This window comes from Marmota flaviventris, chromosome 5 (assembly GCF_047511675.1).
Source record: "Marmota flaviventris isolate mMarFla1 chromosome 5, mMarFla1.hap1, whole genome shotgun sequence".
Classification (NCBI taxonomy): Eukaryota; Metazoa; Chordata; class Mammalia; order Rodentia; family Sciuridae; genus Marmota; species Marmota flaviventris.
The window spans coordinates 75,494,736-75,522,187 of NC_092502.1; the positions used below are offsets into that span (position 1 = coordinate 75,494,736).

At 37.6% G+C, this 27,452-nt stretch overlaps 1 protein-coding gene across 1 annotated transcript in view; it reads right to left on the reverse strand.

Annotated features, from left to right (window-relative positions):
- Positions 1 to 8,605: 8,605 nt before the first annotated feature.
- Man2a1 (mannosidase alpha class 2A member 1) overlaps positions 8,606 to 27,452 on the reverse strand; it is a 163,234-nt gene continuing 144,387 nt past the window's right edge. The window contains exons 20-22 of the mRNA XM_027927552.2: positions 22,735 to 22,929; positions 12,891 to 13,001; positions 8,606 to 11,383 (exon numbers count right to left, since the gene is read on the reverse strand). Coding sequence (XP_027783353.2) covers positions 11,231 to 11,383; positions 12,891 to 13,001; positions 22,735 to 22,929 — 459 coding nt within the window. The 3' untranslated portion in view covers positions 8,606 to 11,230. The remainder of the gene's footprint in view (positions 11,384 to 12,890; positions 13,002 to 22,734; positions 22,930 to 27,452) is intronic.

Below are 27,452 nucleotides of genomic sequence, written 5' to 3' on the forward strand. Positions count from 1 at the left end.
TGAAATCCTGCTGTCTGCAAAGCCACACTCCCTCTAGAGAATTTAGGGGAGAAACTTTTCTGGCCTCTTTCATTTCTGGTAGCTACAGGCATCCTTGACTTGTAGCCACATCACAGCAATTTAAGTCCCTGTGGTCTCATTGCCTCCTCTTCTCTGATTCTGTCCCTTTAAGGGATATTTGTCAGTGAATTTGGAGCCTTGCACAGATAGATAATCCAGGATGACATCATCTCTAGGTCTTTGACTTCATTACATTTGCAAAGGCCCTTTTTCCAAATAAGGTAACATTCACAATTTCCAGGGATTAGAACATGGATCAGTTGTTTTGTGAGCCACTAATCATGTCAAGTGCCCCATACCACCGGAGGCAGTAAATGTAACCAGGACTCAGTTCACACAGTACTGTATCAACCTGAGCCCCGACTGGCCATAGCGGGCATCAGCCAAATGGGAGCTTGTGCTCAAATGATGGGATTGAAGTTCTGACGTTTTGCTCTTCCAAAAATATACATATAGCTTTTCTCAGACTCAAACTTGACTGAGGTTAAATTCCAGAAAAGATAACATATATAAGTACCTCCCTCCTGCTCCCACTCCAGATCCTCATGTTCCCATAGAAGAGTCAAGAGAGGATCACCAAACTAATACACACCCCTTCTTCAAACCACTGTGATTCCTCGTGGAACAGGGTAATTTCCATAACCAGCCTTTCTACCAGGTCCACTGCTGTGTAAGGTACTGCTCAGCCACTCCTTCCAATGCAGCCTTTGTCTCCTCCCATCTCTTCTTAATTTTTTTTCCTTTTTAGTTATATGTGACAGTATATTTTGACATATTTATACAAATATGGAGTACATCTTATTCTAATTAGGATCCCAGTCTTGTGGTTGTACATGATGTGGAGATTCCCTATGGTAATCAGTCCTTTCCTTAGTTTTTCAGAGCAAAGCTATAAAGAGTAAGGATTGATTTATTTTTCCTTTTTTTTTTTTTTTTTAGTTGTAGATGGACACAATGTTTATTTGTTTTTCTGTGGTGCTGATGATGGAACCCATTGCCTCACATGTGATTGGCAAGTGCTCTACCACTGAGCCACAACCCTAGCCCTAAGGACTGATTTTTAACCACAGATGGCCAAAGACCAATATAGCTTAAGCTCTAACCTAATTTCTCATCTTGGTTGCTCAAAGACAATTTTCTGTTTTGAAGGTCCCTGTGGCGATCCAGAACCTGTGGCATTCACAAGCTTCCAGTGCTGAGTCACAGGTTGAAGCTCAGCTGTTTTCACATAGTCCTCTCAGGATTTTTCATATCACCCTTCAAATTTGGTCTTTCAACCTCCTCAGAGAAAGCTTCAAGTACATTTTTTTTTCAGCTTTAGGTTGTTTCAGGGAAAGGAAACGCTGGCATTTACAAAAATAAAGCAAAATATAATAAGTTTTTGCATTAAAGAGATCATTCTATTCTCATCTCCAAACACCCAAAGGTGCCACAACCAAAACACAGAGAAGTAGGACTTCAAAAGGTTATTTGGAAATAACTTAAGTGTTGCCATGGAGAATCAGTTAAAATACATTTTATTTCATCTGCTAAAGCAACTTTTTGCAAAGCAGAAAAAAGTGTTTAGGAAAACTTCTAATTTGGAATCTTGGCAGCATGGCTTTAATTAGTAGAAAAGAAAAAGATTTCTTAGGAGGTGTGGTGACTCGTCCAAGGTCCCATAGCAACTTTTGGCAGAATTCAGACTAGAATCCAGATTGCTAGATGCCAATCTAGTGCTCTTTCCATTACTATTGCCACATTTCTCATTCTCTTTTATAATTAAAATATTCCTGGAAGTGACAGCTGCAGAGCTTCCACCTGAAGTTGGAGATTAGTGTTAAAAGCCCTGAGTTCTACAAATCAGATACAAGGTTAGCAAACTTTTTTCTGTAAAAGGCCATTAGGAAATATCTTTAGCTTTGCAAGCCATATAGTCTGTGTTAAAACTACTTCACTCTGCTATAGGATAGCCATAGAAAATATGTAAACAAATGGTTTTACTGTGTTCTAAAATAAAACTTTATCAAAACAAGCAGTGGGCTAACTTTGACCTGCTATAAACGATAGTGTGTAGATTTCTGGATTAACCAAGGTGGGTATTCAATTTCATCAACCTTTATTTTCCAGTTCTATAAAATGAGTATAACAATATTCTACGCTTTACAGGGCTATGAGGATTAAATGATAGAAAACATGTCATGTGTTCACAGTGCCTGCCACATGACACAAAAAATATTGCCTATTTATTATTATTATTATTACCAGCATTATTTTACTTCTGACCATTTCTTCTGGAAAAGGAGGAGAAACAATGAAATCAACATTTAGTGACCTTTCTTTTCCCCTGGCCCTAGGCAGACACATTCAACCATGGTCATGAGCTCTCTGCTGCTTTTCAAGCTTCATCAGATAGCTGACTATCACAATCTACACAGAGGGCAACTCGGACTCAGCTCCCATGCTCAAGACAGAGTTTGCCTTCCCCTTAGATCCCAGGCAAATTCTAAATTCCTACAGCATCATGGCTCCTTGACACCAGGTAGTTTTCTTTTTAAATATTGAATAGCTCTCATTTTCATTGTTTATTTCTAGAGATTATAATGCAGCCAGGTGCAGCATTTCAAAGACCAGACATTTTTACCAGTGCCACCTTGCCTGTAGCCTTTCCTTGTAATTTGAAATTTTGTATTACAAAGAGCTTCACTTTCCCTGAACCTGTCAAAGCTACAAGAGTGGGGGGCCTGTGTCTCTGGGTTACAGCTCTGTGGAAACCTCACACATTTCCATCATGTAAATGGGATGGGATTCAGGAGAAGGTGGCCCTGTCTTTCACCTCTTGTAGTTTTACTGAATTATGAAACCTCATCATTATTACACTTCAATGACACAGGTCCAAGAGATTGCATTATGACAAGGTTTTGCTAAACTTTAAAATAATATAGAACCCTTTTAAAGCTAAAAGTGTTTTAATAATGTGTCTCATTAATTCTTTAACCTCTTATCTGTGTGACAAATATTCCTGAGTTTATGGCTGACAAATTAAACCCCAGAGACAGCTCTGAAATAGATTGACTGTGGACTAATGAAAGAAGCTACTTTAATGCCCTGTAAAATTGTTCTGTCCAATCTTAGATTCTACTCTTTATTTCACTTATAAGGTTTCATCGTATTACTATAGAGTTCTGTAGTCAACAGTTTCATCTGTAAGAAATTTACATTTCACAATTGCCTGAATGAAATATCATATAGTTATAAAGGAAAAAAAATCACAAATTCAGATATACATGTCCTTTCCTTCACAATTATTAAATGATTGTATGTAGTTCTATCAAGGTTTCCTAAAAACTATACACATGTCATTTCTTGCCAGGAGGGAAGGCAAGGGTGTGGGAAGGTGTGAGCTGAGCCTGGAAGGGTAAGAAGAGTGGCTGGACACTGGCCACAAAAAACCAAGAAATCTCACGTGTGGTAGAAGTTTGTGAAGGGCGATTGTTGGAAATTAGACTGAAAATGTTTTATCTAAACCTGGCACTCTAGACAAAGGAGGGTCTCCCTCTGTACTCCCAGACCATCTATGATTTGTGCCATTCAAATGATCCTCTTGCCCTCTCATCTGAACTCCACCTTTCCTAGAGAAAGGGGCAGGATTAAGGTCCTGCTCTCCTGAGCCCAGCAAAGGTAACTTGTCCCAGTGATAAACTGAGTTGATGTTTATTGATTGAAAGTGTGACACAAAATCTGAAACTGCTTTCAGTTTCTATTAATGGTGCCCCATTAATTTTAGATGAGGATGAATTTGTAGATTTTACTTAATAGATTTTTTCCATCATATACACTTAATTAGAACAAATAAATTAAAAAATAGATTTTTAGCTTAAAAATAATCATATAAACTGCACTTGAAAAATCCATTTAAATGACAAAAAAATAATAATAGTGAGTCAAATTATTTTTCTTGTAAAGTCACTTCCACACAGCCAGTCTGAAATGATTCCATCCTACGCGAAGCAAGGAAATCCCCCCAACAAAGAGCAAGTGCTGTGAGTCTCCTGCTGCCTGGAGGAGTTTCAGACCAAAACAAAGGCCAAGTCTAACTTCAGACCATGCTATAAGGCTAGCTGACCAATAAGGACTCCCTTTGATTTAGTGAAAAGAGTTTCCAGCATCCAGACGCAAGAGACGCATTGCTTAACATTGTCATGTAGATCTGGAACTCAAAAATGAGCCCCAAGGCTGTGAATTAAAAAAAAAAAAAAAAATTGGAAAGCAATGTAGAGAAAATTGGAAGCCAAGAACACTAGACCACGTGTAAAGCCCTCAGAATTTCTTCTTTTAAGTAGCACTATTCCGATTTTCATCCTTTGTAGATTTGGAAATTCATGTAAGGTTCTTTCATGAAATAAATTTGTTCTGAAAAATTTCAAAATATTAAAAAGTTGCCATACTTCAAAGAAGCCAGCCATCACTGACTCCCATCTCCACCCCTGCCTCTTCCTTGGACATTCAGAAGATTCATCTTGCTTGACAGGAGCTAGCCTTGGCTCCATATTTGAATTAAAATACTATCTGCCAAAGGAATTGTGCAATCTTCAGGCATTTTTCTAGTACTCACATCTTCGATCACTCTTGTTTTCAAAATCCTGTCTTCTTTCTTATATTCAGCAAAAACCCCCTCTTTGTAATGTAATGAATTAAGCAGTTTTAATAAAAACTTGAAGAAAAATGTGCAAGGTAGTAGGGATAAAATGAAAGGGCATGTTGGGAGGGATTGACTTCACAACCAGGCATTAGTCACTGAACACACCAGTCAGCAGAACCTATGTAAGAGCATCATTTGGGGCAGTGGTGACACCCAACGGCATCAGTTTAAATGTCTCTAGATCTTTGTGACATAGTAGTAAACTCAAAATGGTAAAAAGTAAAATAGTTTATCATTTCTATAACAAGAAGGTTGGCGTGGGTTCATCTGGCAGCTCAACTCCATCAGAAACCTCTTCTCAGGTTTTACTGAGAGTTCATTCAATTGACTTTTGTGCTCAGGCTGGTCCTTGCAGAGGCACAAATGGCTGCAGCAATTCCAGCATTAATTTTGACCCAGCACTGGCTTAGAATATTGACACATGTGGGTAACTTGCTCTCCCCTCTTAAGGAGGCCTCTCCCAGTAACCCCCAACTAATTTCCCATAATGGCCTATTGGCCAGAATAGTATCTTATGTCAATTCTTAAACCAATCACCTAGGCAGGAAAAGGAAATTATTATGACCAATTTAAACCAACTATGACTCACCCCCTCCTGAGGCTCATGGATACCTAGTACCTAAATAAAATCAGGGTTTTATTAGGAAGGTAGATGGTGGAGGGCCTTTGTTGGTTGGTAGGTGCAGTACCTACCGTATCTTCCATGAGGTCACATATCCTTTGGGAGGATTAGCTTGAAACAGGTCTATGTTCACTTCTGAGGGTTTTGAGCAGGGAAATAATGAACAAATAAATATAATTAGGATGCAAAAATTTTGCAGCCTTTTATTCTGAAATCATAGTTTTTATTTCTTAATATTTACATTATTAAACATATTATCCTTTATTGAATCAATATCTACTGAACCATGCTGTTCCACATGTAAGGATAGGAGCTGAGCAAGATGGCCAGGCTTCCTGTCTTCCAAGGAGCTTACATTCTATTGGGGAAATCCGATGTACAAAATTTCTGGTTTGGCTCTATTAATAAGGGAAAAAAACAGAGGAGGGTGAGGGGGAGGGACTTTGGGAAGGCAGCAGAGGTGGAGGTATGCAAATTGGCTGGCCAAGGAGATTCTTGAGATGATACTTGAGCCATAACCAGAAGGAAAAGAGGGAACCTGCCATGGGGAAATGAAAGTGGAGACTCCAAAGCTGAGAAAGCAAGTGCAAAGCTCCCAAGAAGAGTAATGTTGGCATGTTCGAGCCATAAAAACCTGGACTACAGTAAGACTGGGCTGAAGACAAGGCTGGCCTGGGTCAGGAAAGGATTTCTTAAACACACACACACACACACACTAAAATTCAGGCAGGGAAAGGACAGGGACCAGGTCAAGGAGGGCTTTTCAGCCATGACACAAGTTTATATGTCATTTCAAATGAAATGGGAAACAGATTTTCAACAGGGAAGAAGCCTTCTAAATTTCAGTTTTTAGAAGCTCTCTTAGGCTTGTGTGTCATAAAAGAGACAGGACAGGAAGCAGGCAGCTGTTCCAAGGCAAAGGCAGCAGTTTAGGTATAATATGGTCCTCAGAGTTGAGTGAGGACAGATTTCACAAGATGCTTCCTGCAGTGGAGATTACAGGGTTTGGGACTTAATTGTCAAGGGTTTAGAAAAATTCAACAGCAAGATAGATTCTCTACTTGGAAAGTCTGCTAGGCCAGTGCTTCAGTGAGCACATGGACTCTCTGGGGAGCTTGTTAGATTGTAGATTGATTCAGTCTGTCTGGGCTAGGGTCTGAGAGTCTGCAGTTCTAACAAGTTTCCAGGTAATGCCAAAGCTTCTGGTCTGGCCACCACACTTGGAATAACAGGATGCTAGCAAAATATGACCTCAATTTGCATTTTCAGTTGTATTTTTTACTGTCTCTACATACCACATGCTCCAGACTGGTGTTCCAGTATGGCAATCTTGTGGTACTACTTCAAATAAACTAAAATGAGATGGTTACTATGTTTCATGTTCAAGAGCCACCTGTACCTAGTAGCTAACACACCAGTTAGCGCATATAGAGAACTTTTTATCAAATAAGTTTTATTGTTCAGTGCTGCTTCAGAGGAAACTATTTCTAGTTTCCTAGGTTGTGCCAGACATGTTACCATGTTTTCCTCATCCTCATCTTTAATGGGGAACATTCCTCTATCTTTCCTGAAACTCAAATGAGGTGTGTTCTCTACTTCCTTTAAATCTGCCAGCCACATTGGGTTTCCCTCTGTGATGTATACATCAACTGCACTTTCTTATCATCCACAGAATATTGGTACCTAAATCCCATTTCTCTACCTGTAGAACCCCGTTTTACTTGGATTGAGAGTAGGGCATTACTTCTCACCCATTTGTCCATATGATTCAGTTCAACCTAACTCTACAGGTTAGCATAATCATGAGCACATGAGCCAGCTGAGCGCCCAGGTCACAGAACATTTGATAAAATTATTAAATGCTTTCCCCACTAGGATCTCTAAGATGGCTGGATGTGAGTCTGGATCTTCTGGTAGCCATCCTGTCATCAAATGGGCAGACCTCGCCAGAGGATGAGCACAACCAAGAAATAAAGACAGATCCTGGATAACATCACACACTTGGCTAGATAGCTGAATTTTGGGAACACTAGTTACTAGATACTGGGGACAAGTTCCTTTTCTTTCTTTTTTTTTTGGTATCAGGGATTGCTTAGGGGTGCTAAGCCACTGAGCCACATTCGCAGCTTCCCAGCCTTTTTATTTTAACACAGAGTCTCACTGAGTTACTTAGGGCCTTGCTAAGTTGCTGAGGCTGGCTTTCAACTTGTGATCCTCCTGCCTCAGCCTCTGGAGTTGCTGGGATTACAGGCATGCAACAAATTCCTGTTTTTTCTTTAGTTGTACCAATGAACTCTTGTCCACTACAATGTCTTTAAGACATCTGCATTCTACTTTGACATATAGTACTACCAACATGATACTTGATAACATACTCCCCTTTGATCCAACCATTTACAATCACAATTGCCCTTGGTTGCTTTCATATCACAGGTCTGTATGATGCATTGTGAATGAACATAAGCCCATCTAAACTAAAACAATTTTCACCAATTTTAATATTATAATTATATTGATACTGAAATTTTTTGGAGCTAAACTTAGTTTTCATTGTTTCCCAATAAAATCTAGTTTTATTAATTTCGCTAGATTTTCTGTATATGCATATTATAAATTGATTAATCTCTACTGCCCAAGTCACCCAAGACAAGTCCAAACTTCCTAGGTAGCATGTATCATTTACCTGGTTAATCCACAGGATTATCTGCTATTTACTCTCGCCTACCTCCTAGCTTTGAAGGAACCCCCTTAAAGCCACTATAGCTGTGCTCTAGCCTGGGCCAGCAGGCTGGGGCTGGGGCTGGGGGTGCCTCCCAGATCTCACTCCTCCTGCCTGCTCTACACTCTGAATCAACCCACATGGACCATTTTAGCTTTATCTTTGGCTCACAGACTCATCATCTTTGTCTTGCTCACACTGCATGTAGAATCTGACAACAATCTCTCCACCTCCTAAGTGGCTCAAGAGTGGTCTATGGGCATAGCTGCTGGGACAGTAGACTCCAACCCAAAGATGCCCCCAAACCCAACACAAAACTCATCACTACCCATCTGTCACCTGTTCTCTAGAACTGCCTTTTCTAACCAGAACTGGGCTGATGAAGGGATAATTATTTCATGAAAGAACAAAGAATGGGCTTTCACTACCTTATCCCCTAATCCTGTCACATTTTAACATTTAATTAAACATTTTAATATATCGGTTTACAAACTAGGATTAAGAACCACTCTAGAGAACCATGCACAGGATAAGATTATCTTTTATTAGAGATCTTATATTACATATTCCCAAAAAGATATAAAATCTTCCAAGAGAAAATATCAAAACCTGTTGATTCCAAGGTGAACAAAATAATCAAAATGAAAGTAAACATTTTCTTCTGGAGAGAGGAATGTAGAAACATTTCAGCACAAGTACAACAAAGACATGGGAAGAGAATTATGATGTTTTATAGCATTTTGTTTTAATCAGTATTTGTAGAAAAGAAAGATGCTGAGTTCTCCATCAGTGCAGTTATAACCCCAAATTAAACTTTCAAAGAAAGGGGAGGGTGGGGAGAAAGCAGTGAATACTTGGTCAACTGAACAACTGTGATAATGAATGTTAAAAACCCCAATCAAGCAAATATTCCACCAAGAACACAACTGAAGTGTATGGTTTGAAGTGTGTGCTGGAGACACTAAAATTATTCAGTCAGTTCTTGACCACAACCCAAAGCAAAAGCATCCTCTCATTTCCCTGATGATGTATTCTAAAAAGAACTTTAAAAAGCAGAAACTTGCTGGTTAGAGAGAATTTCTGCTTCACCTGTGAAGAGCTGGTGGCAACACACACTGAATAAAACCCCGACTAACATGGGACAGATCCATCTCAAACACCCAAAAGTGGCAATGCCACTGTTATTGCATCAGATTTTTTATTTCATCTGATCAGAAATTCCAGAGTGATAAAGCACACCCACTTAACCACAGAACACAGTGAACTCCCATAGGAAGGTATACATTAAAGATACAATAAAAATACTGATCTCTCCTGGGATGTGCTTCTGGCAATCCTGACGTCTATAGATGTCCACAAAACTAAGTAGTTTTTGTTGTTGTTTTCCAGTTGTTTGTTCCTCCCCCAAACTAGGAAGAAAACTTATAGTACATATTTATTGCATGAAATTACCCTCTTGTAACATCTTAGTCAATATGGTATTGTAGGAGTTTATGAATGAACACAACAGGTATCTTAGAAGCTGCATCTTGAGTGAAAATTCAGAGAGTAATTTGTAAATTACATGGTGAAATAGAAATAGTTCTAATAAGATAAAGGTTTTTGGAATGACGAGAGGTAAATGGAAGTTTAAAGTCAGATAATACTAAGTTTATTACGTTAACACAAAGAGAGTTTTCAAAACTACATATTCAAGAGTCTTTTCTGTGCTGAAAACGAAAATTTGAAATGTTGCTAATGTGCCAGTTTATTTTTACATTAAGGAAACAATGCTCCTCAATGTATTTTAATAAAAGTACTGTAATGGCACATGGGCTTAGAACTATATGCTGAGGTTAGCACACACAAGTTTGGAATTGGCTGAACAAACATAGTCTTTAGTAAGATTCATTATGATGAGCTACATATAAGTGGATTTCAAAACAGGGTCTATTTTAAAGCATTCTCTTTTTCAGTATGGTTAACTACTGTGAATGGAAACAGTATTTGGATTTTGCATGTTGCAAAACCCTTGCTTCAAGTTGCAGTTTCCTTGGCAGCAGCATATTTTAATTAACAATATTTTTCTTCCTTGTTTTGTTTTCTGACATCTCAGTACATTCAAATAGTCAAAATGTTTAGAGTAACACCACCACAAATTTAATGAAACAGATCAGAATGTGGCCAGCATTGTCAGGCAAAAATTACACAATTTATGTGTCATAGAAAGGCCCCCCTCCAGCCTCCCAATACCTCCCCCCTTTCCCAGACAGGAATATGGACACCAAAAAATTTAACAAGACTTATAAAAAAATAAGGCACATTTATTTTGATATGGTAATTTTAAAATAGAAAACCCCATTCTCAGAACACCTGTATTCAAATGAGCTGTGTAAAAAGACACCTTGTGGTACCTAAAATAGGTTCATGGTACCTATGGAATTGCTTTTTCTATTTTAGTGACAATGGAATAAATTGCACCTATCCCACATTGTCAAGTAATGAAAATATGCCTCTTTTTCTACTGTTGAATGATTCCAAATCAGGTATTTAGGGAAATACAAAGGGTAGGAAAGGAAGAATCAAGAGATTCATTAGAAAAAGGTGTGACTATCAACTATGTTTATCATAAGGGTTGAGGGATTGCACTTTTCCACATATTTCAACACACAACATTTTTCTAGCTTGTATGAATGATTGCAACCATTTTGGCCTTTAGCTATTATCCACAAACTTTTTATTCCATTTCGGTAAAATGGGCATTTTTATAAAATTAATGAAGAACCAGCAATGCAAATACTTTGAAGAATCTCTTCACAACCCCCAACACAAACATAATTAGTCAGCATTTAACCTGAGATACAATCTGTTGAGAGGTTTTCTTTAAACATTTCTTCATTTGTTGCATCAATTCACACTGATAGTGGCAGCTCATGGGAGGAACAATTAAAAAAAAAAAAAAAAAGAAAGAAAAAGAAAAACCTGGTTGACAGCATGGCTTTTCCCCCCCTTTGCAGATCTGATTTAAAAAAGAAAAAAAAAAAAAAATCACAGAATTCATGTTCTCACAGTAGCCAGAAACTAAAATAATGTGCTTCCCTTATTGCACGTCAAACCAAAAAAGTTATAAAAGCCAATGCTTTCCACTCCAAATGTGAAAGTCGGACATTCACCTCAACCGGATTCGGAATGTGCTGATTTCCATGGGACTCAAGTAGATCACACTTATATTTTGGGCAACTGGAGGTGTATGCATCAAGGATAATGATGAAGGAACGAAATCTTCAATAGTAAACGTGTTAAAAAGTTTATATACTGATATCTAAAAAGTAAAGGGACAAAAAATTAGCATATTTAGATCAACTCTTAAGATTAGTAGTATATCTATATATTCAGTAAAAACAACGTATGGAAGGGAGTAAAACAGTATGTTGGAAAAAAAAAAAACAAAGGGAGGGATTAAGTATACGTATACATGTATAAACATGCTTAAACCTATAGACCATTCCTAGAGGGAAATAGGAAGCTGTTATAATAGTCAGGGGCAATCTGCTCTGCATTCCTTTCTGTAGTTCTTGACAATTTTATCCCGCACAGGAGTTGCTTTTTCAATAAGAGAAAGGACATCTATGAACCAAGTTTTAAAAATCCTTAGACTCTTTCTGTCAATACTTGCACCTTACAATGATGGTTCACAACCATTTTTTTCTGTTTCAACAGAACTGGAAAGGTCATTTGGAAAGTGCATTCTTCATACCTGCTAGGCTATTCTAACATATCTCTCTGGATCATATAACCCCCTCAGGGACTCAATGTCTCAATGCTAGAACGCTTACAACCAAATATACTCAATCGGTTGATTGCAAATATAATGGGAAAAAAAAAAAAAAAAAAAAAAATGCCAATGCTTTTTGGCACCAATTCCATAGAAGATTTGGTAAAAATAATATAAAAGTAAGTCTATCCAAACAGATATAGGACTTCTACCAGATTTCCTATTCTTTTCAGATCTTACACATGTGCTAGTGTGTAGAGTTGGAAATGAGCTGCCTGGGTCTGGTCTGTGGTATATTTATGGGGTTTAGGAGGAAAGCTGGTCAGCTGAGTTGCCTCATGGGGCAGACCTGCCTACATGCTGGAACCAGCTCCATTTGCCTTCTCTTAGTCACAGCTCAGAGACAGAGAGGCAGGAGACTGGAGGCTCATTTCCTTCCTGATGAAACTGCCAGCAAGATCAATGAAGAGAAATAAAAAGTAGGCAGGTGCCCTTCAGTGCTCAGGCTGAAGATCTTTTGGCCTGCAGAGTGCTGACTCATATGCAAATCTGGATTAATCAGAAGACTTAGATGTACATTTACTTCCCAAAAGGAATCAACTGATTGGAAGACTGTACAGCTGCCACTGGGGTTGTGGTCAATTAATTCAATGTTCATGCTGATGCATCTTATTGCTATGCCGGTCAGCTTCAGTCATAAAACTTGCCTTGGCCTGTGTAGGATATGGGCTTAGCACAACTGAACTGGATGGTATGGGAGCATGTGCGGTCTAGGGGAGGAAATTAAAAGGGGGAGAGATATTATGTCGTCATCTAGAAATGGAAGCCGGAAGAAATGACATGAGCCTAGCCTTCAAATGTGCACAGGTTCCAGTCACTTTTGACAAAAATCAAATACTTTCTTAAGCTTTAAGCTAACTTGCAGGCTGAGGAAAAGAAGTCAGTGAGGAGACAATGAAAGATTATCTTATTGTCAGGGCTATTTTCAGAAAATGAGGATTTTTGTCAAAGCAAATTAGCTTGACCAGCAAAAAAAAAAAGCCTTTCAACTTACCTTTCCCTGAGTCGTAGAACAAAGCAGCCCCATGCCACTGGTAGAGAACTGGCAACCAAAGCCTTTCCTGTGGAGGATTAAGGCTGCATCACTGGAATACCCCTTGCCTTCCTGCAAATGAGCACAACACCAACACACCACAGAAATATTAAAGCAAGTATTTACAGCACTGTGCATCATTATCTTGATGTCAGCACCCTCAAACTACATTTAGAAATTTAATTAGACATATTCATTTCTTCTCAGGCTCCACACTCACTGGGCCTATCCATCTGCTACACTCATCACCCCCATCCTCACTGAGCCAGGTGACAATATGCTGTAAGGTTAATGGTTAAGTAACTTCATGCCTTGGTTCCCCCACAGTCCTTGAGGACTCAGGCTTCCTTTGTACACAAATTATGCACTGTTTTATCAACAATTCTTCAAGTAAGGCTTTCTTTCTTTCTTTTCTTTTTCTTTTTTTTTTTTTTTTTTGGTACCAGAGATTGAACCCAGGGGCACTTTACCCTGAGCCACATCCCCAGTCCTTTTTATTTTGAGACAGGGCCTTGCTAAATTGCTTAGAGCCTCAGTATATTGCTGAAGCTGGCTTTGAACTTGTGATATTTCTGCTTCAGCCTCCTAAGTCACTGGCACTGCAGGTTTGTGCCGTACCCAGCTTCTCCTTCTCTCTCTCTCTCTCTCTCTCTCTCTCTCTCTCTCTCTCTCTCTTACACACACACACACACACACACACACACACACATACACATTTTATATACAGTTCTGTTGAACAAAATGTACATGAATGTAGTTCTTATCTAGTCACTGAATGATTTATATCCATCTTAAAACTGAAACATGAATTTCCTTATGAAATACTAATTTTTGCTAATTGTATTAACATTCTTAATCTTTAATGTATTGGTTCATTATTTTTATACAAGAGACATTTAAATTGAATTAGTTATGCTTATCACTTGCAAGGACAGCCAACATTTATTAGCATGATGTATTATTTAAATTCACATAACACAAACCATTCTTTCTGGGCAGACAAACAGAAAAATACTAAGTATAAACCAGTCAGTTACAGGTATAAGCTCAAACTTTCTTGCAGCCAAATTTCTTGAGTTCATTTAAATAATGATGTCATGAATGGTTCAGGTTCTTTAATATTTTAAATTACAATTATCTTAATAAATGTTATATTTTCCCAAGTGGCAAGATGTTTATAATAAACAAACTGAATGAAAAATTCATGGAAATTTTAAGAAATGTACACTTATTCAAAGTAGACTCATATGCTGCTTGGCACTGACATAGTGAGGAAAATGATCTCTTTCTCTCTTCTCAGGCCATGGATGTGAACATGTCCAAGCTCTTGATCATCCTCTCTAGGGGACAAGAATAGTTAATGTGCTATAGAGACATCTTTTCTGAATAGCTGCCAGCATTTCCACCACGGACTTGATTTTAATGTGCCTGAACAGTTTAAAGCTGTCCTCACCTCAGATTCTTGGCTGGAATAACCTATGTTATGATGTTTCACACCATTATTTAAAGTGGTATTACTAAGATTTTCTTTGAGTTGTGAGTCACCATAGAACCACATGATACACACAACAAGTTTAAATCATATGAAATTTCACCTCCCCACACACAGAGCATAAAAATGCTTCATTTATATACGTAAGATTTCCAGAAGAATGACAAAGGGAACTCGATCATGTGCCAATGGTGTAGCTGGGAGTTTTTACAAGTATCAGTTTCTTTGTCTGTAAAATGGAGCTAAAGCTTGTCTCTTCCTGCATGAGGGAACTGCTTGAATTAATCTAATGAAAATACTATGTGCAGTGGCCTCACAAAGCCTGGTAGGACAGAGTGTGTGTGGAGAAGCTGTAGAGATGAGCAAGAGCCTGGGCTGGGAGTCAGAAACCTGCAATATGACTCCTGCTCTGCAATTTACTAGCTGCTGAGTTTAGCGACACCAGGTTTTCCTTTTCTGTAATAGGGAGATGAAATAAAATAGCATAAAAAAGACTTGTTCCAGTGTCTGGCACATAGGACATCCTTTGGCTATTAGTATTTTTTATCAATGTAATCCATCAAATAAATATTGATGATAATTTTCTAAAACTAACAAATTAACCATACTCTCATTTAAACTCCCCCTTCCTTTTTTTGATATTGGGAATTGAACCCAGGGGCACTTTATCATCGAGCCACATCCCTAGCCATGCTTACTTTTTCTTTTGAGACAGGTTCTTACTTAGGGCCTTGCTAAATTGCTGAGACTGGCTTTAAACTTGTGATCCTCCTGCCTCAGCCTCCCAAACTGTTGGGATTACAGGCATGCACCACAGCTCCTAGCTCATTTAAATTCTTATTCATGAATTTCCTTTATTGACATTATAACTTTGTAGCTAGAAAAACAGAGAACCCTCAAATTATATGTCTACAGTTGTGTATCAAAATCATTACAAGTCCTTGTGTGGATTCACAGGTTAGATGGCCTTTTAATTAGACTCCTTTGGAAGCACTGTTAACCTAAAGCATTTGACCATTTTAACTCATTGCACCATCCTTAAAATCCACTTGATAGCAGAAATTGTTAAAATATCTGCAACACATTTGCTCTTAGAATGAAAAATTCCTAACTCTGTTACCAAAGGGGTCAAAAAAATGGAAAGGAAAATATAATACCTTTGAAATTCTATTTCTGAATTTCATAAGAGATTTAAAAAACTATACAAAAGTAGAGATGAAGCCATAAAACTTACTTTTCATTGAGATAAAAAGTTCTACTTTCTCTAAAAACTAAAATTAAATCATTTTGTAAGGACTAACTGAAATAGTAATTATCTTGTCCAAGTTTTTAAAAAATCAAATATTCATGAAAGTATCAGTTTTCAAGCAAAAAATACCTGAGGCAAACCAGAAGTTTTTCAGTTTCAAAGTCTGTCTAGACATTTTATTTCCAAGAAAACTGTTTTTCAAAGTAGTGAAACTGTGAATTTAACTTGAATATGGATGCAGGAAAACAGATATCCCCCAGCAATCACACTGTATGCTTTAGGAGAGTAAATAGATATCGAAAGAACTCTTCTTATATACACTAAAACACTGTAATATCTGGACCCCAGAAAAGAGGAAGGTGTAGGGAAGAAAATTTGTGATCTTTGAAAATGCACATAGTATAGTTGGGTACCTGTGTTTGTAGAACAGGTTAGGTCACAATTGAGACTGAATCACTGAAGGCAGGCTGTGGTGTTCAAAAATCACAGAGAAAATCCATCCCAAAACTCTTTTCTGGGGATCAAACCAACACCCAGCTCACAGGGCCTGCAAGGCTCTTCTTGTAATGTGGTAGAATATAGTGGAAAATGACTGGGTTTGTAGAATGAAGCCATCAGATAAAGCTGGGCTTAGAGAAAGTGGGATCAGAGCAAGATTTAGTTTCACCATGAACCAAGCCATGTGACTCTGGTTCATGGTGAAATGTCTCAACCCCCAAAAGTACTGCGCATGGAACCCAAGGCCTCCATGCCAAGCAGGTACTTTACCATTAGCTACATTCCCAGTTCTTTTTGATTTTTTACTTTGAGGCAGGGTCTCACACTAAGTTGCTCAGACTGGCCTTGAACTTGCAATCTTCCTGCCTCAGCCTCCCAAGGAACTGAGATTATATGGTGCACCTGGCTTGTTGCCATGCAAGAGGCAGCATAAGGCTATAAACAGGAACCTGGAGTCAGTTTTTTGAGGGTGCCTTGCAGCTACCTTGCCCTGCTGTGTGACCTGGAATGTTATTTGCCATCTCTCAGTCAGTTAGTTTGCTCTTCTGTAAGATGGGATAAAAATATCACCTACCTTCTTTGTGGTATGGGAACTTTAAGCAAGGTTCATGTAAAGAACCTAGCATGATGCCTGGTATATAGACAATTAAAAAAAAAAAAACACCTGAGGAATCATTAATTAAATATATCAGGAATAAGTTAAAGTGACATCAAGATTTACTTTGGCAATAAATGTCAACTTTCTCCATTTTTTTTTTTTTTTAAAAAGGTGCCAACATGTATTTTTTTGGGGTGCAGGGGGTTCAGGAGATTGAACTCAGGGACATTCAACCACTGAGCCACATCCACAGCCCTATTTTGTATTTTATTAGAGACAGGGTCTCACTGAGTTGCTTAGCGCCTCACTAAATTTCTGAGGCTGGCTTCCGTTTCCCAAGCCACTGGGATTACTAGTGTGTGCCTCTGCACCCAGCAAGCACCAACATTTTTATTTCATTGTTAATCATGACTGCTCATGCCCGAATGATCACAGCTGGAAACTTAAACTTGTCCAGCACTCACAGAGCTCACCATGTGTACACTTGTTCAAAACACCTCAGACATTTCCTTTAAGCCTGATAACATTTCTGAGCTGGGTACTATTATCATCTCTGTGCTACCAATAAGGAAACTGAATTCAGAGTTAAGTGACTTGCTCTAAGTCACAGGTTAGCAAGAAGATGAGTCATGTTCAAAATTCAGGTGGTCTGACACCAAAGTCTGTGCTTTTAACAGCTTTCTTTTCCTGCTTTGCTCTAGTTCTGGATTGGTGCCCATAGCTACCTAGTCAGGAAGGGAAAGATAGGGATTCTGTTTGATGTAATGTCATAAAACACATAAACTAAAGGAGATAACCCTTCTGGTTTAAGACTGGAAAGAGGGAATATATTTGGTCAATGGTCCCAGTAGAGCTAAAAACATGACTTATCAAAACATAAATCAATTCAGAAAGCAAGGTTTGGAAATTATAATTTCTTACATATCTGCCACCTACCCACCTATCCACTCATCTCATTTCAAACAGGATTAAAGGCCATTCTGAAAATTATAACTGCTCATGAAGTCTCTCCTAAGGAGGGAAAGATAAAAATGAATATTCCTCTACTGAAGCAGATAAGAATTTAAGATGTGAAAATTGTGCTATTTATCTTTCACTTCAAAAGAAACTTGATTTGCCTATCAATTACACAATGGTCACAAATCAGTTAACTTTTGGAAACTGTAATAAACATTAGAAATAGTGTAAACCCACTGTTTTTTGGGGGATGAGAATAGTCTTAACTCTGACCAGATATTCTAAGAGTAATGTGATCCATACCTTTTCACAAGATTTCCAAGGTGCACATAGATCAAGAAATAGCTAAACCCCAGGGGGAAATTTTCCCCAACACACTCAGATTCTTTGAAAATGCCTAACAACTCATCTGTAGTGCATTTTGGCAGCTAGACAGGTTAGAAAATTGCAAACTTTGTTGTAAATTCTGAGATAGGAAATAACCAATAGAAATTCATTTTTCAGGGTACTCATTAAAATGTCTAATGATAGCTATTTTGTTTTGATTAACAAGATAAAATGACAGAAAGAAAAGGAAGGTGAGTGGTTATTCTTAGAGACGTACAACAAAGGAAAATTTCCCCCCACAATTTTCACCTTTCCAGAAGCTAGGGAGATCAATAGAGCACCAATCAATTCTTATAAAGAAACACAAAACAAAGTAAAAACCTTAAAATGCCTTTTATGAGAAAATACAGGTGGTATAAACAAGTGCAAAGAGAAAATATTTGAAAAGCAATGGTGATGTTGAAATGACTGGTCCATGCGAACCATCAGTTAACTATAATCTCAGAGAAAATAAAGAGTTAAAAGTATTATGTAGATATAAATTAAACAAAAACATATGAACATAAAAGCAATCTGAAAAACCAACAACAAACAAAAAGCTGAACTAAATATCACTTTTGAAAACATCAAGGTAGAATGGCACCATGAAACCTAGCTGAATGCTTAATCAGGTTCCTCTCTGTCCCTCTGTTCCAGCCTGAACCTGCATGCAGTTCCATCCTTCAGAACCATGACTCATGTCTCTGTTCTCCCTTGGGATTTTCCCAGCATCATCTCTGCCAGGATTCCCTTTCTCCTCAAATAAACTACCCTTTCCCAGTGACATGGCTTGCCTATTTAGGGTACTTGAGTGGTGCTCCTGTTCCCAGTTTTCAAACCTTCATAGAAGCTTCTTTGTAATATCTGAAGCTCTTGATAGTGGAGGGAAAGGAAGTGATCAAGAGAAGGATGACAGGCAGAAGGAGGAGGAGGCCAGCAGGGAAACTCCCAGACAGTGGCTGGAATGGGCTAAACCACCACAGCACACTGTGTGCTGGCACAGCTTCAGAGAGGTCTCTTCCCTTTGTTCATCTGAGTAAAAAAATATCATAGTTTTCTAAAAATGGATATAAAGTACAAATCCCAAAGATACCTATATAAAAACAAATTCATCTACTAATATAGATAATTTTGGAACAACCAGACCTTTAGAAATAAATTTGGTTTCTTCAAAAAGTCACAGATTGCCCTTTGAGACCACATACAGCACTTCAATTCAGAAGTCCTGCTGGATGATTTTACTTTAATAATTTAATCTCTAGCCCTTATTCCCCAATTTAGGAAATGAAGATAACTTAGCAATTTCTAGAATTTTTTTAAAGGAGAGTTTTTTTTAAAAACTTACTAATTATTAGGCTAGCAATTTCTAGAATTTTTTTAAAGGAGAGTTTTTAAAAAACTTACTAATTATTAGGCTCTCTTCTTCAGACTACAGAATTAGGATCTCAGATTTAGGATGTGAAAGTCTCCATTTAAAAAAATCTCCCTGGTGAGATGTGCACCTAGTGAATCTGAGGCTGGTGCAGAACCACCTCAGTGGGTTATCGCACCTCCAGCCTGCACCCGATCTTTCTCACTGTTCTTTAAACCATAACACCTTTATCCCTGGGGAGGAGCAAGGAAGACCAAGTAAGGTTTAGACACTTTAGGTTTAGAACCTTCAGACAGTAGCCTGGGGATGGGCAATCGGGTGTCCTGTATTGCACTGCTGATGGAGGTCAGGCAGGATGAGACCTCCCACTGCTTGTATCATGCCAAGGCAGTCCTCAGACACACTGGTCACGAAAATGGTGCAGTGGTTAGAAAAAGGCCAACATAGACATGGGCCAATGAGACCTCTGGTTTTGTTTGGAACCCAGTCTATGTCAAAATTACTTTAGGGGGAAGTAATCACCAAATGAATACCTAACATTGTACCCTGAAAGCTGCCAGCATACAAAAAACAGGAACACAATTTGAGTCTAGCTTCTAGATCTATGATTGAGTCATTTTTGCCTTTCTTTTAGTATAATCACAGGATTACAGTGGATACCTTTTAAATAACAGCTTTCTTTAAACCAATACTCACAATAGCTTCATTCAATGATTATTTTTCTTTTATCAAGTTTACAAGACAGAGAAACTCTTTAAAGCAGTGGTCCTGAATGGCCCAATGATCCTCTAGGATTACCAGTGGGTTTTTAAGTAACTGTTTCAAATATGTGCTGAGTCAAAGGCTAATCTAGGAATTGGCACTGATCGATATGATAATATGCAACATCGCTGAATATTTAGTTCTGATTATGTGCCAGCATGGTAGTGATTGATGGGCATTGACATTTTAGTCTTTATTCTGCCTGGTGAAATCTGTTATTAAACTGCTCTCTGTTTGCTCTGCTAAAACCTCAATTTGCACCCAAATTGGCATATACTTGCATTCAACTTGGCTCTAAGAAGATAACAACATTTATTTACAGTGTTTGTTTTCAAAGGGCTCTTGCAGCATCATTTAACCTGTTTCTCACAATAGGCGTAACACAGACATTTCTGATATCACCCTGTTTTATAAAGGTTAAGGTCAACAGCCACTCTTCGGTCCATGGGTGGTTCACTTGTCCACCTGTGCAAAGATGAGAAGAGTAATGTGAAGCAAGGTGGCAGTAGTGACTATAGAGGACAGGAATGTTTGAGGGTGTCAACCAATTTGGTAGGCAATGGGATTTTCAATCTGGAAGGTGATTAGCCAATAGCAGGAAAAATGTAAACAAGTTACCATTAAAAAGAAATGACCAGGAAAACAAATGCTAGTTTGGATTACTGAGGGTAAAATAATACCCAAACTTTCACTGATTCTAGTCAGCTCAAGCTGTGCCCAGAAAAAAATTACATTTGAAACAATTACAGGGGAGGAGTCGTCTACAAGTGACGCTAAGGGACAGTGGTGCTATTATCCCCAGAAGCTCTTGGGAGATTCTGTTCATGTCTTCTACCATGGGTGCCTGGAGGTGGTAATCTGAGGTCCAGAGTCTCTGGTGCTCTCTACTTTGTTTGTTTATTCCAGTTTGGCTCATAAATTAATAACATGTTACATCAGGGAGTTATCTATCCTTCAGTTTTCTTTCCATGAGCCATCCTAGTCTCCATGGGCCAAAAAGTAGGCCTACAAGAGACCATAGGAAAATCCTAGTGAGAACATCCACATTAATTCATTCATTCAACAATTACTGAGCTCTATTACTATGTATAGGCTCTATTCTGGGCAGAAAGATATAGAGATGGATAAAAAAAAAAAAAAAAAAAAAAACCCTCTCACAGAACTTACATTCTGACCACAATTACAGCTCAGGGCTTTCATACTTGCTTTGAACTCTGCCTGGAGCACTCTAGCCCAGAAATCTGCATAAGTCTCTTATTTCATGATCTCTTTCATATTTCTGTTGCATTATTACCTTCTCTGTGGGTTGCTCACTAACCACCCCAATCTTGTTTCACCTTTTCTGAATCTCAATTCTCTCCTCCTTCTCCCTGCGTAACACTTGAAATCATTTAACATATTATATGCTTCTCTTAGTTTTTTCTTCTCCCACTAAGAGCTAAGCTCAGAAGACAAGGTCTTTTGTCTCTTATATCATAACTGCATCCCTAATGCCTATGGCAGTAACTAGCAGGTAATAACATAATATACACCTTCCAAGTTTACTTAAATGGCAAAAAAAAAAAAAAAAAGGCATTTCAACAGATATATAGAGGGTCACTCCAGCATTCACTGAACACATTATTATAAAACACACATGTTTTCTTGCATAGAAAAGCATACTTCCTTATTTTGGACACAAAGTTTGGAAATCCCTAAATGCCCAAAGTGTAGCCATTTGTTCTTACTTTATTTAAGTTTCCTTTAGTTCACCCTCCTTAAACATCTCTCTCCTCTTAGATTGAGCATCCTCTTCTTTTAATACTGAAGCCATTTCCCATAGAATCTTCTACCACTTACTATATCCAGCTAATTGCATGTCTATTCACAATATAAAAATAGCTCTAACACAAGAGGGATGTCAAATGTCAAATCCTTATTCTTTCTGAATGTAACAGTTTTGATGTTAAAAATGGACATATATGTAAGTCATATATGTAACTCAAAGTCTAACAATTAAATTTCTTACCTAATGAAACCTTCCCATGTTCTTTCTCTAATATTTATCCTAAATAGTTGGTTTCCTAATACAAAGGTTGGAGTTGCAATGCTTTTCAAGAAAAAGATATGAAAAAACAAAGCCTGTGTTACAAAAATAATTAAGCACTATATTTTCTAAGTCCTGAAAAACACTGGCTAACAAGGATAAAGGGTAGGAAAAAAATCACTGGAGTTGACCTGCCTGGTTCTCCCACTGAATTATGTGACCAGCTTCCTCATTGGTAGAAAGAAGTTGATATCTGTGATTTGCTTGGCATACAGATCTTTTCTGAGTCAAATAAATTAGCACTGGGATATGCTCTAAACTACAGATCAATCATTGAATGAAAGGGATAATGATTTGGGCTAAAGGAAAAACACTTGCTATTGTTTCTCAAGCCACAGTGAAGTTAACAGTACTTTTCCCTCCACCTTAACCTAAACCAAGTAAACAAAAGAAGTAACTTTTTATAGTATATTTTGGGGATATACCTTTGCCTGTATTGTCCGCAGATTAACCAGATGAATGTCACAAGGCAAAGATGACACTAAGGGGCTGAATTCACTCAGCAGTTCGGAGGAGACCTTTACTTTTGCTGTCATTACAAAGACTGGATGGTTCAGAAAAGAAGAAGTTATGTGGCTGAGGAGGGAAGGAAAACTGACTGGACTCTTCTTTTCTTCTTCCTATCAAGATAAAACAAAAATGCTTAATAATTAAATCTGTAGTTCCCATTATATTAATTAACAAAGTTTAAATGTAAAAATATATTAATATTTTGATTTTATTATATTTTATAAATATTATTAGAGCATACACACAATGGATTATGAAGTTCATTGCAAGCAACATAACAAATAGTGTCCATTTAACTCATGTTTAAAAAGTTTCCTCCATTCATTTAATATTAAAAATAACAAAAACTTTTTCCATGAACATTTTTGGATAAGGTTCAACTTTTTATGAAACCCCCCAACCTACCACAAAATTCTGAAAGTATAAGAATTGTGATGTTCCTATACCTTGCACATCCCTTCTCTCTCAGGATTCGCCCATTCTAGTTCATGGTTTCATTTATACATTTAAAAGACCAGAAGGCATGTATGAATCTAAAGCTATGTTGCGTGAATCGTACCAAATTATAGGAGCTAACTGTTACTTAATGACAGGATTTAAAAAAATACAGAGCTTTCAACTCTGGATTTTAAATACAGGTAACAGAAGCAGCATATCTAGATCATCTGTTTCTTTAAATTTGGTAAACCATTCATAATTGCTTCACTATATTTTATCTGAAAAATATGAATTGTTATATATGTTACTGAATGATTATTCCACATGATAAAAAATACATTAGTCTTTGCTATGATATATGCTTATTAGGCAACATTTCTGTATGTTCAAACATCAAATAAATCCACCAGGGTTAGAGGTATGATAGATGACATACAAAATTAATTAAATCAATGCTTAGTAGAACCTTAACCGACAATGCCTAAGGAGTAAAAACAGATGTAGGAAGAACTGAGAAGAGAAAATAATTTATGTAGAAAGGCCCTTTGATCATCAACTACATTTGAACTGAATTTAATTTTTTAAAAATGACTACTTTCACTGATACCTTCTGACTTTGCATCCTTTTTGTAATATAGGACTCAAAAGGCTTGGGCACTTATCTGTGTGAAAAGACAGAATTTATAAAGATATGGAGCTTAAAATTCAGAATGTCAGATTAGCATTGGACAGAAGGGTGCTAGCAGAAAGTGAGTAGCATTGTGCCAGGAGCTGACAGTAGATGTCATTACAATTCAGACCATGGAGAGAGAAAAAAACTTAAAGGCAGCAAAGGGACATTGCAAAATTAAGATACTGACAAAAAAAAATAGGTCTGAAAATTATGTGAAAATGTATCCATTCCACATTCTTTCTTAAAGAAAGATTAAGTAAAGCATATAAAATAGTATTCTCCAACAATACTGCCATTTAATGCAGCTTGTAGAATAACATGAATAGAAAAGGAACATTTCAACAAGACACTTAAATGTGCTGCCAGATCAAAAGGCTTCATAATCTAGGTCAGGATTGCTGACAAAATCACCTTCTGAGTAATAAAAGATAAAAGATTCAAAAAGAAAGGAAAACACCCGCCTTATCAGATTTGAGAGGCCTTAAGTTCATTGCAGGTCATTCAGAAAAACCTCTCTGGCTTTGTTCTCTATTCCTGGAGGAATTGTTGGACACTTTATTGAGTAGATGAGATACTTCTTGGCAGAGTGTTTATACCTTAGAAGCAATCATAAGCATAGATACTAATCCTCCAAACCATATCTCCTGACTCTTGGTATTTCCGAGAAGTAACCACATGACAGAATAACTTGGGGAGCCTTTACAAAACATAGATTCTTGGGTCCTAACCGAAATCTATGGAATCAGAATCTCTAGGGGTAAGGGCTTGGGAATACAAAGCTTAAAAGCCTTGGCAGGCAAAGTTCATGGAGCCAGCCAAACACTGCTCTGTGAATCTGTACTGGAGCTGCCACCCCAGACGATTTCCCTATCTACTAGAGGAAATAGAACTCTTTACAATAAAAATTATTAGCCTTGCCCTTTAGTAGTTTTGAGTTAAAGCAACAAGGTTCAGACTCAAAGACGTTTTGACAAAAGTATTAAAAAAGGAAACAAGGCTATGAATGTATATACTTTGGGAATTAAAGAACTGTGTAGTTGATTACCCTTAAAAAGATAAGAAATGTTTAAAAGTTGTTGTGGTTCCATATCAGAAATTACAATGAACAAATGAGACAGCTGGAGTCTGGCTGGGCCAGTGGGACAAAGTCTCATCCAGGGGAGGGTTTCACCATTCACATGCTTTCTTATATTCATAGCAATAATGAGCTCAATAAGATATCTAAGTGTCCAACTACCAATATCTGATTAACTTCCTAGAAAGTTCCCCCTAAAAGCTCAAGTGTTATCAAATGTAGCAGTTTACAGAGTTGAAATAATTAGATTATGAGAGCTATAACCTAATCACTGGATTAATCCACAAAGTGGATTAATGGACTAACCGGGTGGTAACTAGGCAGATGGGGAATATGGCTGAAGGAAGTAGTCTTTAGGGGCATGTCTTGGGGACTATATATTTTGTCCCTGGATCCTCCTGTTCTCTCTGCTTCCTGGCTGCCACTGAGGTGAGCAACATTGCTCCACCACACCCTTCCACATGATTTCTGCCTCATCTGGAGTCCACAGCAATGGAGTCAGTCAACCATCGACTGAACTGCTGAAAACATGAGCCCAAATAAATTTTTCCTCCTCTAAGTTGTTCTTGTCAGGTATTTTGGTTACAGTGACAAAAACCTGACTAAAACAAAAGGTAACCTCCTAACTCTTAGAATAAATCCAGAAAACATGTTTGCTATAGAAAATATACATGTTTGTTTTAAGCTATAAATGGATCCCCAGATTTGTAGTGACTGGTATTGCTACTATAAACATTATTTGGTTTTGTTTGGAAGGTGTTGGTCCATGTAAATCTGGCATTCTCTCTGCAGCTTGCATTAAAATCTTTCACTACATTTTGATCCAAACCACTCAAAGTCTATTCCTCACTGGGTTGCAACCTTATTTCAGAAGTCAGAACTTCTTACCAGACTTTTGGCAGCTTTTATCAAGCTCACATAAAAAGCTAAACAGACTTGTTAAATTATGGAAGATATTTTTTTTTAGTCATCTGTTTACTGTTTGCCCTAGTACATGGTGAGACCTTATTAAATGTCTTTTAAGGTAAATCTATTAATTTAACAAATGCATGCAGTAGAAATACATGAGAATACTGTGGAAGGGAAGGGTGGGACAAAAAAGAAGATAAAGAGGGAGAGAGAAAATAAATGAACATATATGACTATAATATTTAAAGACAAACATTGCCATCATGTTTCTGAGCCCTATAACCATTTGAGTTTCTAATATGATTTCTCCCAATTTTCTCTCCTTACATGTGTAGAACTGGCATCTAGAGGTGAAATTATATAATTCTGACACCTGAACACTTCTAGAGCTCCTAAATCCTCAACACCTCCCTTACTATACCAACCATCAGCAGGAAAGGGGTAGGGAGTAAGAATCAAAGAAATAAATCCTAAAGTGGACAATGTCAGAGACCCTTCCCACTTCCCATTTCTGTTGACTCTTGTTGATTATTAGCATGGATGATGGTCAGCCTTATGCAGCCAGTCCTCCACTGGGCATATGCACATCTCAGTGATTATCACTCCAAGTCTTTGTTCTCACTGCCTCTTTGCAGAACATTCTGAGAACAAGACTCATTTGTGTTTAGGCAGCCCAGGATTACTTCCTTGAAGCTCTGACAAGCTCAAGGCCTCCCATTAAAACCCCTACCTATATGAGTGTGATAAGGACTTGAGGGGCTGAGGCAGGAGGGTTGCAAGATAGAGGCCAGCATGAGCAACTTAGTGAGACCCTGTCTTAAATAAATACATAGGACTGGGGATGTAGCTCAATGGTAGAGTGCTGCTGGGTTCAATCCCAGCACCAAAATAATAACAACACTATCATCATCAACTGCCACCACCAAAATCCCTACCTTTCTAGGGAGTATGTTCCCCATTTGTTTTCCACCATCAATATTTTAGATATTAATTGTGAGAGTTGAAATTAAAAATACTTTTTAGAAAACTGAAGTTACATGATATATAAAATTTCTTAATGGTCTTTTTAATCAATTTTCTAGTAAATAAAATGTATTTTCTCCTCTCTAGTTCATTTTTTACTTAAAAGAAGCCATTGATTTAAGCCCCAGAATACATAGATGAGTAAAAGAAAAACTTAACCAACATAGGATTATACAAATGTTGGAGCAAATTTAAATCAATTACTATCCAAGGAGTTTTGAATGGGAATCAACAAATTATTTTAGTTGTAAATGAAGCTTTATAGATCTGACATGAACATTTTTACTGCCATAGTTAACAGAAGTTTTGTAGATTAATGTCAATATATAGAGAAAAATGTAAAAGCCAGAAACATTTTCAGGGGGAGAAAAAGACAGTAGCTGCCAAAACTCAGACAATGAGTTTTCTATGCAGTTTTAGCTCTTAAAACTAAGCTATCTTCTCAGAAATTGATTTAAGCCACAAGTCTCAAGAACTGGTGTAAACCTTGACATCTAAAATGGATATTATTTTTT